The sequence below is a fragment of the Portunus trituberculatus genome, chromosome 18 (genome assembly GCF_017591435.1).
Source record: "Portunus trituberculatus isolate SZX2019 chromosome 18, ASM1759143v1, whole genome shotgun sequence".
NCBI classification, from domain to species: domain Eukaryota; kingdom Metazoa; phylum Arthropoda; class Malacostraca; order Decapoda; family Portunidae; genus Portunus; species Portunus trituberculatus.
In genome coordinates, this window is record NC_059272.1 from 18,763,486 (window position 1) to 18,776,734 (window position 13,249).

General features: G+C 42.3%; 1 protein-coding gene across 18 annotated transcripts in view; it reads left to right on the plus strand.

The window, feature by feature from the left end:
- LOC123505509 (TOG array regulator of axonemal microtubules protein 1-like) overlaps window positions 1–13,249 on the plus strand; it is a 73,877-nt gene that overhangs the window by 42,318 nt on the left and 18,310 nt on the right. For 7 of the 18 annotated variants that reach the window (XR_006675173.1, XM_045256864.1, XM_045256865.1 and 4 more), the window contains exons 7-11: window positions 2,400–2,469; window positions 3,281–3,409; window positions 5,810–5,953; window positions 8,374–8,717; window positions 9,130–9,245. Coding sequence is in view for 13 of the 18 variants with exons in the window: in XM_045256864.1 (XP_045112799.1) it covers window positions 2,400–2,469; window positions 3,281–3,409; window positions 5,810–5,953; window positions 8,374–8,717; window positions 9,130–9,245 (803 nt within the window). In the remaining 5 variants the exon portion in view is untranslated. The remainder of the gene's footprint in view (window positions 1–2,399; window positions 2,470–3,280; window positions 3,410–5,809; window positions 5,954–8,373; window positions 8,718–9,129; window positions 9,246–13,249) is intronic. The other 11 variants (XR_006675174.1, XR_006675175.1, XR_006675177.1 and 8 more) reach the window with 5 other exon arrangements.

Below are 13,249 nucleotides of genomic sequence, written 5' to 3' on the forward strand. Positions count from 1 at the left end.
AGTAATGATAGTGTTGATAAGGATAAAGAAAAAGAGATAGAAGTCCCTAAAGGCTTATTACAAACTCCTCCTCCTCCTCCTCCTCCTCCTCCTCCTCCTCCTCCTCCTCCTCCTCCTCCTCCTCCTCCTCCTCCTCCTCCTCCTCCTCCTCCTCCTCCTCCTCCTCCTCCTCCTCCTGGATATAATATAGGAAAAAATATCACGTTTCTTTCGTCATGTCTAAAAATAAAGGGTATTGAATCAGGCTATTTCTTTTTTGTGTGGCGCGTAATCTCTCTCTCTCTCTCTCTCTCTCTCTCTCTCTCTCTCTCTCTCTCTCTCTCTCTCTCTCTCTCTCTCTCTCTCTCTGATGCAATTGTTTTCTGAAATAAACACACACACACACACACACACACACACACACACACGAACAAACAAATAAACAATATGCTACAGGTGTTGTTTGTTCTGACTCACAAAACAAGTGTGTGTGTGTGTGTGTGTGTGTGTGTGTGTGTGTGTGTGTGTGTGTGTGTGTGTGTGTGTGTGTGTGTGTGTGTGTGTCAGATAATTTGTACTGGCAATATTCACCTACTACTATAGATATCTACATGTGTTTTCCTCTTTATCTTTGTGTCTTCTTATCTTCATTTCTTTCTATCTATGTATTCATCGGTATATTTGTTAATCCCTCGTGTTTTTCTCTCTTTTTCTTTCTGTGGTTCTAAATTCTCATCCATTTCTCTTTATTTCTATATTTTACTAGTCTATATAATTTTAAACTTCCCTGTCTCTCTCTATTTTTTTTTCCACTCCCTGTCTCTCTTTCCTCTTTATCCATATCATCCATATTTCTCCTTCTATTCTGTTAAGCTGCATATCTATCTGTCTGTCCACATTCCTTACAATTCCTGTCTACCACCTGTATCCCTTTGTTCTGTTAATCTATTCTGCTATCTGTCTGGTCATCATATAATTACTAGTTATCCTTTTTACTTCCTAGCCTTCCATGTACTTATGTTCCCTGTTCCTGTACATCTATCACTAAGATTGTACACACCTTCCTTAATCCATCATCAATTTACAATACAAATGAGATACAAAGACTATAGTAATTATCTGTGTGTTTAGAGGCGATGAGGAGGCAGTGAGGAGGCAAGGCAATGAAAGTAGACGATCACAATTTATCTCCAGTCTTCTATAGGTTTAACGAGGTGTTATTTATTGTACTGTGCTGGGATGTCGTGCGCTGATCAGAGTGACAGATTGCCTTCTTGTTGTCTCTCGAAGTCAATATGTCGTGTGTACAGGAAATGGTGCCTTTTATCTCCTCTAGGGTCAGTGACACACACACACACACACACACACACACACACACACACACACACACACACACACACACACACACACACACACACACACACACACACACAGGCATGTATAATTCATAGTGTGGTAGTGTTATCAGAGAGAGAGAGAGAGAGAGAGAGAGAGAGAGCAGGTGGACAGATTTGCATGCCTTCATACTCTTCACGTGTCATTTTTCGCATATTTGTTCGTCGTTATGAAAGGAGAATGGCATACTTACTTTCTTCCTTCCTTCCTTCCTTCATTCATCCTTCATTCTTTCCTTCATTCTTTCCTTCCTTGTTCCTTATACATGTCTCAATTTCCTTTCCGTCATATCTTCATTCCTTTCAACCTTCCTTCTCTCTCTCTCTCTCTCTCTCTCTCTCTCTCTCTCTCTCTCTCTCTCTCTCTCTCTCTCTCTCTCTCTCTCTCTCTCTCTCTCTCTCTCTCTCCACTCACATTTAAATCAATCGGCCAATTAACGAGCCCTTTGCCTTCTACCATTTTATTCATTCTCTCCTTCACTCCTTGCTTCCTTCACCCTTCATTTTTTCCTTCATCACTTACCTCCTTCTTCCCCTTGTTCTCCCCATCCCCCTAGTTCCTTCCCCTCTTGCCCTCATTCCTTCCTTCCATCATTATTTTCGCTATAATCCATTCTTCCTTGATAATCCTTCCCTTTCTTCCTGTTTCGCTCTTTCATTCCTTCCCTCCTTTACCCCATAACTCCTTCCTACCATCGTTATCTTCACCATCTTCCCTCCCTCTTTTTGTCCTCGCATATTCTTTCCCTCACTCCTTCAACCTCTTCTTCCTTTCAGCTGTTTCTATCTTCGTTATCCTCCTTCTTATCGTCTTTCTTCTTTTTTTCTTTCGTCCCTTTCTACCCTCTCTTCCTTCCCTCCTTTATTTCGACGTCTCACTCCTTCACTTTCTTCTTTTCATTTCTTTCAATCACCGTTATTCTCCTTCCTTCGTTCACCTTTTCGTTCCTTTCTACCATTACTATTCCCTCTTTTCCTTCTCTCTTTATTTCGACGTCTCACTCCTACCTCTCTCTTCCCCTTCAGGAGGATCGAGGCCTGTCTCTCTGGACCACAGACACCATTGATCTCAACAGGACGGCGCCCTCTGACCTCGGTAAGCCCCCATTCTCTCCCCCACCGTGTGTGTGTGTGTGTGTGTGTGTGTGTGTGTGTGTGTGTGTGTGTGTGTATGTGTAAGTGGAGAGACAAAGGAAAGGTTTTAGTACGTATAATTGTTAGTATCAGTGTATAATATTCCTTATCCTTTTTATTATTGTTATTTCTTGTAATGTGTGTTTTTTTTTTTTTTTTAGTATAGTTTATGCTTTAATGGAATGAGTGTAGCGTTGCATAGAAAACGTATACCTTTGAGACACCTTACGTAGTGTGTATTACTACTTTAATTACTACGTATACTAGTTGCCTATGTAGATAATTACAGTATGATGTATGCAGTATTTTTAGTCCTGCGTATTGTATGTAGTTAGTGTGTTTGTTCATCTGTTCCTTCATTAGCTTGCTTGCTTCATGCTCGCTCGCTAGCTCTTCTCTTCTCCTTTTTTTTTTCCTGTTCTTTCTCTCCATATTTCTTCATTTTCTTTCTTCTTGATCGCTTTATGGGCATTTTCCTTCTTCTTTCGCTTTCCTATCATTATCTCCCTCTCTATCCTTCATCCTCCTCTTTCCTTCTTACTTTGTTTTCACCTTTTCTTTCCGTCTTTTCCTTCCTTCCTTCCAAGTTAATCCCTCTTACTCTCATTCTTTCTTTTTTTCCTCCTCCTTGTCCACCTTTTTCCTCTTTACTGCCTTTCTTCCTTTATTCCATCCCTTTCACTTTTTGTCCTTTCTTCCTTTCTTTCTTTTGGTGATGGTGATGTTCTTGGTGGTGGTGGTGGTGGTGGTGGTGGTGATATGTGTCTACTCAGCTCCCGTGGTCGCAGGAGGAGGCTATCGCGGCGTGTACCTCGGCAGGCTTCGTCAGGAGTCCGCCGTGCCCTCCTCCTCCTCCTCCTCCTATTCTCCTTATCCACGAGACGGCAATGTGGTTGACAAAGGTCAGTGGCGCTCTCTCTCTCTCTCTCTCTCTCTCTCTCTCTCTCTCTCTCTCTCTCTCTCTCTCTCTCTCTCTCTCTCTTTACATTTTCTATTGTTAATCTTTATTTTTTTTTCATGTGCGCCTCTTGTTCTTATTTTCGGTTTTCTTGTTTTGTTATTATTTATTATATATCATTATCTTTTTTTTCTTCCTTTCTTTCTTTCTTTCTTTCTTTCTTTCTTTCTTTCTTTCTTCTTCTTCTTCTTCTTCTTCTTCTTCTTCTTCTTCTTCTTCTAGTTTTCTTCTGCCAGTTTTCTTATAAGTCTTCTTTTTCTCTTGCCTTTATCATCTTCCTTGTTTTTTGTCATTGTTCGTCTTGTTATCATTCATATTCTTATTGTTTCTTTCTTAATAATCAGTCCTCGTAATCTATTCTCGCTCTTTGTCTTGCTATTACTATTCTTGCTATTGTTCTTTATTCATCTCTATGCATTCTTCGCTTCTCTTTCTTCCTCCTCTTCTTCTTTTATCTGTGTTTTCTTTCGTCTTTTTATCACGTCTTTCTCATTTCCGACATCACCACCACTGCGATTACCTTTCTTCTTTCTTTATTTTTTTCTCTTTATTCTTTTAATTTTGATAACGCTAGCCTCGTTTTCTCATCCTCCTCACCACCACGACCACCACCAATACCACCACCACCACCACCACAACCTCTCCTTTCCTTTCCTCTCCCCTTTCATTCCTGCAACACTGATACTGCTGCCTGCCATGTCTGTTGCTCGCGTCATCTATTTCTTATACCGCTTGCCTGGCCGGAGCTGCACGTGTCTCCTTCTCTGGTGCATGTTTAGTGTTGTAGTAGTAGTGTATATGCTCGTGTTGAACTGATATATGCATGTAGGTCTTAAAACTATGATGTGAACGGTGACAACGTGCTATCTAATCACGTGTGGCTTCGGTAAGGTTGGTATGCGTGGCTTGACGTGATGCTAACCAGACTGACAGAAAGACAGACATACATACAGACCGAGAGAAAGATACAATCATCATCTGTTATTACGCCACGCAGCACACAACCGCCGCCCAGTGATACCAACCCTACCGAACACCCAACCTAACCCCCTGTCCTCTTCCCTACCTCCACTACATATATATATCCGTATTCAGATGCTCTTCCTTTGGTGTGTGTGTGTGTGTGTGTGTGTGTGTGTGTGTGTGTGTGTGTGTGTTCCTCTGTTATCCTTTCTCGTTCATGTTTATATTTCTCTTTTGTTTCGCGTACTCCCTGATCTCTCTCTCTCTCTCTCTCTCTCTCTCTCTCTCTCTCTCTCTCTCTCTCTCTCTCTCATGCATTATATATAGAATCCATGACCGTCCCTCTATCTCGAACCTCACCACAGCCACGCTAATAGCCCAGAGTAACAGAAGGGGGAGTAATGTCTGGACCCTGTGGCTTGTTGTTTATCTAATCCTTGGCTAATGATATCTAGTGGGTAAAGGAAGAATGTGTGTGTGTGTGTGTGTGTGTGTGTGTGTGTGTGTGTGTGTGTGTGTGTGTGTGTGTGTGTGTGTGTGTGGAATGATAGGTCACCATTTCTCAGCTTGGGAAAGAATGGGAATGTTCTGCTTCTGTACACTGCTTTACGTCCCTCGAGCACTGCCATTACGCCCACTCACCCAGTCTTTGCATACAGATGAAGGAGGTGAGGTGAAAAGTAGAGGCGTCGTCAGATTATAAAAGTCGATATTTCAAACCGAGCTCCGAATATTTTCACCCTTAGGAAAAATCACAGCAAAGCAATTGATGAAGTGCTTAGAACCATGAACCTTGACAAGCCCTAGGAACCTTTTTATTTACTCCCTCGTGTTTGGAATGGCTGATGGGAGAGTAAATGACATCCACCCATCATTTCTACCCATATGTTTGTCTGAACTCTTCTTTTAAAGCACCTTATTGACTGTGTAAGAGTAACCTGATGATTGGGTCTATTCTTATTACCTACCGCGCTATTTGAGAACTGTTAGAAGGTCAGAGTGCAAAACATTTCAGTGATACAAGATAGGATAAATGTATAAACTATGAAGACTGTGAGGGAAAAAAATAAGTGTTCTTTTTTAAGGAGCGCATATTAAGAAGTGTGAATACGTATAGAACCATTTGGCAAGCGTTGTGCCATTGTCCATATTCTGAAACGCTTCTGCCTGCACCTCGATTACTTTCAATAGACTCTAGATGAGGTTACACTGGGAACAAAATATCTTCATTATTAACAAGAGAAACAATTGGAAACCCAGCTTATTGTCTCTGGATCTTGAAAATAGTCGTGAGAGAGAAAAATATCGAAAACAGCCCCTTATCTCAGCAGCCTCCCCTTCCTTCCCTCCTCATTGACATCTCACGCTCCACCTTCTACAGGCTACTCACTGCTGCCCAATAAATACGGCGCGGGAGGAGGGGGCGGCACCGGCGGTTTGGGCAGCGCGAGAGGTGGGGACCGACCCGCCAGCCGCTCCCCATCCATGCCTCGCAGGATCAACGCCCTCGCGCCACTCGACCAAGGTAGTGTGACCCAACCCAGCGTCACTTGCCACACTGCCCCACCCCGACCCTCCTCCACCACTCCTACCACTCCCACCAACCTCACCCCCCCCCACACAGTCCTTCACCCTCGTCCTCCTCGCCCACACACAGCCGCTTCTCAGAACAGATCCTTTTTCTTGTACCTAATTCAAGGCCTGACATGCTACGCTAGTTAGTATGTAAGCACCTTTGTGTGTGTGTGTGTGTGTGTGTGTGTGTGTGTGTGTGTGTGTGTGTGTGTGTGTGTGTGTGTGTGATCTGCTGCAGTCTCTGACGAGACAGCCAGACGTTACCCTACGGAACGAGCTCAGAACTCATTATTTCCGATCTTCGGATAGGTCTGAGACCTGTGTGTGTGTGTGTGTGTGTGTGTGTGTGTGTGTGTGTGTGTGTGTGGTGGAAGGGAGGAAGAGAGGAGGATATGTACCAATACAAGCGGTGTCTTCAATACAAGCGATGTGCAATGCGTCGAGCTTGTTTTCAAATGTGAGATACTATTCCCGTAGACTTGTATACTATTTTGTGTTTTGGGAGACATTTATTACCTTCTGATTCTTGTTCTTGTTCTTTTTCTCTTTCTTGTTTTTCTTCTAGTTTTTTCTTCTTACTCTTGTTATTGTTGTTGTTGTTGTTGCTGTTGTTGTTCTTTTTGTTGTTTTTTTCCTTCATGTTTATTTTTTGTTCTTGTTCTTGTTCTTGCTCTTCTTCTTCCGCCTCCTCTTCCTCCTCCTCCTCCTCCTCCTCTTCTTCTTCTTCTTCTTCTTCTTCTTTCTTCTTGTTGTTGTTCTTATTCTCCTTCTCCTTCTTGTTGTTATTGTAGTAGTAGTAGTAGTAGTAGTAGTAGTAGTAGTAGTAGTAGTAGTAGTAGTAGTAGTAGTAGTTGTTGTTGTTGTTGTTGTTGCTGTTGTTAATATTGTTCTTAATCTTGTTCTTCTTTTTTCTTCTTTTCTTGTTCTTGTTCCTGTTCTTGTTCTTGCTCTTGTTATTGTTCTTCTTGTTCTTCTTCTTGTGGTTCTTCGTCTTCATTCCGTGCAGCTCTAGATAAGCGACTTTCACACGTCAAGGAGATAGGCACTAATGGCCACCGTCCATCACATGTCGACCCCTCATTGTACGCCTGCTGGGGTCACTGTATTAGCTTCACGTTCCTGGAATTAAGCCATTATAGTTCCTGGTGAAGAAACTGAATTTGATGGTTATTTCCCTTCAGTCTCTCAGTTTCTTCCAATTTTTTTAGTTCTCTCTCATATTTGCAGTCTTCTTGTATTCAGTCTCCACACACACACACACACACACACACACACACACACACACACACACACACACACACACACACACACACACACACACACACACACACACACACAAAGGAGAAAATGAAAGAAATGAAGTAAGAAGAGGAGGAGGAGGAAAGAGGGAAATGAAAAGGAGATAAGGCAAATAATGAAAGTAATAGAGGAGAAGGCAGAGAGAGAGAGAGAGAGAGAGAGAGAGAGAGAGAGAGAGAGAGAGAGAGAGAGGTTGGGAAAGGAAAAAAAATGAGACGAAGTAGGATAAAAGTAGGGAAAGAAGGAGGCGACGAGAGAGAAGGAAGACCAGGGAAGAAAGGAGACGTTAAGGAGGCGAGGGGCTGTGACCTTTGCTATCATACAGTAGAAAATGGGAAGGAAGGAAGAAAACGTGAACCAAGGACGTCTAGGAGTCAGAAAACCAGTGCCGTCTTTCAGTGGCTTTTGAGTATGAACATATCCACTTATCCAGTCATGCCACGCCTCTAACTAAACAGTCATGCTACCGTCACACCAGGTCATACCACAGTCATACCACACGCCGAAGTAAAGAGTGTTAGAAGTCACCACGATCGTAACTTAACAGGGTCAGTGCCACCACCACCACCACCCTCTGCAGTCTGAACACGTCACTTGAGCTGGCAGAAATGGATTATTTTTTTCTTCTTAACATGTCTGCAAAGTCCGGGTGGCTCGAGAGAGAGAGAGAGAGAGAGAGAGAGAGAGAGAGAGAGAGAGAGAGAGAGAGAGACGGGTTCATGCGATACAAAGGAAGTGGCAGATTGTGTACCTTTCTCTCTCTCTCTCTCTCTCTCTCTCTCTCTCTCTCTCTCTCTCTCTCTCTCTCTCTCTGTCTCTCTCTCTTCTCCCTCCCTCCCTCCCTCCCTCTCTCTTTAATGTGCACGCATCGCAGTGTAGCCAGTATTCTGAAACCCTTTACTTCTTCACTACGACAATTTTCCAAGGCCACGCTGACGACTGACTAGCTACCCCCCAGTTTTCAAATACACACACGAAATCTTTTGTTTATTCAGTTTATATCTTAATTTTAAACGTATTTTGCCACCACCGCTAAATGAAGGTAAGACTGACACTCTCTTGGCTCAACAGGCGAGGGGTTGGTAGTGAGTCGCGCTACCTCCACTCGTAGCATCATCCCGCCACTCTCTGCTGTGTCCCGCCGCTCCCATGTCCACGACCTACGCCACCACTCACACCACCCTGACGACTTCGACGAGGAGGACGATAATGTCAAGTCAGACTTCTACGATGACGATGAAGGGGAGGACGTGGCGAGTGAGGAAGAGGTGGAAGAGGAGGAGCATGTGGTGAGGGAGAACATGCTATTGGAAAGTCAAATCTCGCGCCCCAAGAGTTCTGCCACCACGCGAGACAGCGGTATCTCCGTTTTCTCTTCTAGCAATGACGCTGAGGCGCACACAGAGAACGGAAAGGTACACTCAAGTAATAAGTAGCGTGCACCTGTAAATAGAAAGGTACACTAAAATGATATGTAACTTGCACCTTAAAACGTACAGGTACACTCTAGTAATAAGTAATGTACGCCTTAAGCCACCAAGATAATAATAAGTAATGTGGATAATGCAAACACCATTATCTTATCTATAGAACTTACTTATTTATAGAAAAAAAAAACATTATTATAGGCAGTAGAAAAGCCGTTATTTTCCATTATTTTTTTTGCATAATAACCTTCTTTTCTTCTTTGAACGCAATATTCCCTCCCTCAACTTCGCCATTCTCTTTTAAATCTATTCCCTCGTTCTGCTCGACTTTATAGGGCAGACTGAAGTAAAGGAGTTTATTGTCACATTATGCTGTGTCTTAGTGCTGTGGTGGTTCCAGGGGATGGTTGGACACGAGAAGGAGAGGAGTAGGAGTAGATATAGCAAAGACACCGCCACGCCCTCGCCTCATCCCTCGTCCCCCGCCTACAGCTTCTCCTCCGGTGATGAACAAGGGTGAGTTACTGTAGCTCTCTCTCTCTCTCTCTCTCTCTCTCTCTCTCTCTCTCTCTCTCTCTCTCTCTCCCTCGTTTATTTATTAGTATTAAACTGTACAGACAATGCTAATATGTAACAACAATGACAGTAGTAGTAGTAGTAGTAGTAGTAGTAGTAGTAGTAGTAGTAGTAGCAGCAGCAGCAGCAGCAGCAGCAGCAGTAGTAGTAGTAGTAGTAGTAGTAGTAGTAGTAGTAGTAGTAGTAGTAGTAGTAGTAGTAGTAGTTGTTGTTGTTGTTGTTGTTGTTGTTGTTGTTGTTGTTGTTTTAGCAGTTTTCACAGCAGCAGCAAAAACATTAATGACAAGAAGAACAAAATGATAAAAAAAACTATAATAACAATACCAACCTCGAATTTCTTGTGTGTGTGTGTGTGTGTGTGTGTGTGTGTGTGTGTGTGTGTGTGTGTGTGTGTGTGTGTGTGTGTGTGTATAGGTGAGTCAGAAGTAATTATACCAACTGCCCCCCTTGGTCGCCACATTAATTATTACCACCCTTTCTCCTCCTCCTCCTCCTCCTCCTCCTCCTCCTCCTCCTCCTCCTCCTCCTCCTCCTCCTCCTCCTCACGTGCTATCCTGCCACTAATAATATTTTCTACTTGCATGACCGCCCGCCTTGATCATGTACGTATAGAATGTGCACACGCTATCCTTCTAGGTCACACACACACACACACACACACACACACACACACACACACACACACACACACACACACACACACACACACACACACACACACACACACACACACACACAGAGAGAGAGAGAGAGAGAGAGAGAGAGAGAGAGAGAGAGAAGGGGAGATTTCGTTAGATCTTTTTGTTTATTTTTTCTTTTCTCAGCTTTAATTTGCTTGAGGAATTAGATGAAAGAATGAGAGAGAGAGAGAGAGAGAGAGAGAGAGAGAGAGAGAGAGATTGATTTTCCTATTTCACGTCTAATTTAACTCTCGCCCCCAAAAAAAAAAAATAATAATAATGCTAAAAAAGAAGGAAAAATGAAAAGAAAAGAAAGAAAATAAGAAAAATAATAAAAGAAGCTGCATTAATGTTTTGCCTGACTTTTTTTTTTTTCTACCTTAACAAAAAATGAAGAATAATGAAAGCGAATTATAAAAGACAAGGAAATCAAAGGAAAGAATAGGAAATTATGAATATCACCTTAAAAAAAACAAAGTACAAAAAGAAAAGTAAAACACACACACACACACACACACACACACACACACACACACACACACACACACACACACACACACACACACAGAGAGAGAGAGAGAGAGAGAGAGAGAGCTAACAAACAAGAAAAAAAGAAGAAAAGAAAAGGGCAGCGTCTGTTTCACGTGGCCTTGAGACGGCTCGAGTCACCTGTGTGTGTGTGTGTGTGTGTGTGTGTGTGTGTGTGTGTGTGTGTGTGTGTGTGTGTGTGCCGCTCGTGACCCACCAAGCTCACGGTATCGACCACACCTGAACTCCGCGTGTGTGTTTGACAGGTGTGTGTGAGGGCGAGTCGGGCAAAGGACTGGCAAGGGAGGGAGGGAGGGGCGAGACAAGGGGTGAGAGAGGGGACGAGAGGGTAGAGGCAGGGAAACACTAAGAGTATCTGAGGAGAGTAAGGGAGTCATAAAGAGGGCAGAGGGGCTGGATGTACGAGTAATAGTTAAGGTAGGAATGAGTATGTTGAGAGTGAAGTACGTGGGAATGAATAGAAAGGGCGGAGTTTTGTCGAAGTTGGATGGAATAGTTAGGGCAGGAATGAGTATATTGAGGCTTATTTGTACGTGGAAATGAAGAAAAAAGGCGGAGTATTGTCAGAGGATTTGGATGAAATAGTTAGGCCAGGAACGAGTATATTGAAAGTGAAAAGAGAGAGGTGGAGTATTGTCAGGGAAGCGGAAGTTAATAATGGCAGGGGAAGGATGTGTAATGCGAGGTACAGACGGAGAGACAAGTAGAGACAAAGATGGGATGGAAGGCAGGGATATACACCCACCCCTCTCACTACGACAAATTCCCAAGACCACAGAGACAAGTAGACGGGTTTCCAAGATAGTTTCTCCTTTTAATAAACTACAAATATTGCCACTCTATCACCAGAATCATAAAAATACTCTTAAAAACAGGAGTATTTTTCAACTGGAGTCCTTGGAAAGCATTGATGGTGAGAGAGCAAAGCGTTTCAGAATACTGGCCATAGAGACAGGAAAGGAAGGAGGGAGATGGAGGTAAAGGTTGACTATGTGTGGTGTTGTATTCTTAGAGGGAAGTGAGGAAGGACGAGTGGTGGCAAGGAGTCGAAGTGAAAGACGAAGACGAAGTTAAAGGGGGAAAAAGAAAAAAATGAGGAAATATCAATGTTACTAAAAAGAAAAGTGTAAAAAGGGGAAAAATAGAAAAAAAAATCTATTGATGAAAACAAATAGTGGAATAAAAATGTGAATTGATAAATAGTTGAATAAATCAGAGAAAATGATAAACATACGAATGAAAACTAGTAAAAAAAAAGAGTAACAAAAAAGGCAAAACTAATGAAAACAAATGAAGGAAAAGAAAAAAAAAAAAAAAAACAACATGGATTATTTGAATGAATAAAAAGGGAAACAAATGTAGCACAGGAAAAAATAAAGGAAAAAAGGAAACTCGATGGATAGAAAAAAAATATACTGAAGGAAGAAGAGAAAGGAACAGTCGAGACACGCGTGAGAAAGATAATAAAAAGAGAAGATGAATTTTGTTGAGTTGATCTGATCCGTAATGGGGTCACGTGGGACGAGGAGGAGGAGGAGGAGGAGGAGGAGGAGGAGGAGGAGGAGGAGGAGGAGGAGGAGGGGGGGGGGAAGGGTCACGTGGGATGAGGAGGAGGAGGAAGAGATATTAAGGCTGGATCTTCATCGTTACACACACACACACACACACACACACACACACACACACACACACACACACACACACACACACACAGTCTAATCAATTATATATTTAGTTATTCATTGTTGCAGTTATTGGTGTATTGGACGATCAGAGAGAGAGAGAGAGAGAGAGAGAGAGAGAGAGAGAGAGAGGTATTTCTTTAACCTTCACTAAACATGTCAAGGTTATTTCAGCAAAAAAAAAAAAAAAAAAAAAAAAAAAATGAATAAATAAATAAAAAAAAAGCCTGTAGATGACAAAGGGAATACGAAAGAACAGAATTACAACCATTAAGATAAAAAAAAGATAGAAAAGGAGAAATAGAAGAGACGAAAAAACGAATGAAACAAAGAAAAGATAAGAGAACAACTTGATATAAAGCGACTTAATTTGTTTATTTCTTTATCTTTAGTTGAAATTGGTCTTGTTGTTGTTGTTTTGCTCTCTTTTTCTTGTTGTTGGTGTTGCTGTTGTTGTTGTTGCTGTTGCTGTTGTTGTTGTTGTTGTTGTTGTTGTTGTTCTTCCTCTTCCTCTTCCTCTTCCTCTTCCTCTTCCTCTTCCTCCTCCTCCTCCTCCTCCTCCTCCTCCTCCTCCTCCTCCTCCTCCTCCGCTAATTTCTTCTTTTTCAATCATTAGTTTATCGATAAAGAAAACCAAAAATAAAGAAAGACAAATATAAACAATAATGAAATGAGAGAGAGAGAGAGAGAGAGAGAGAGAGAGAGAGAGAGAGAGAGAGAGAGAGAGAGAGAGAGAGAGAGAGAGAGAGAGAGAGAGAGAGAGAGAGAGAGTCAGCAATAGTAGAGCATTGTTTTTGTTTGAGTTTGCCTTTTTTTTGTTATTCATCTGTATTATTCACTAATGTATGTGTACTGAGGAGGAAGGTCAAGGTATGTGTGCGTGTGTGTGTGTGTGTGTGTGTGTGTGTGTGTGTGTGTGTGTGTGTGTGTGTGTGTGTGTGTGTGGGCGACTGTCATCACTACTTCACGCTTAAAAAGGTCAGATTCGCACATGAGGTTTTTGATTCATGTGTTTGAATGTTCAGCTGATTTG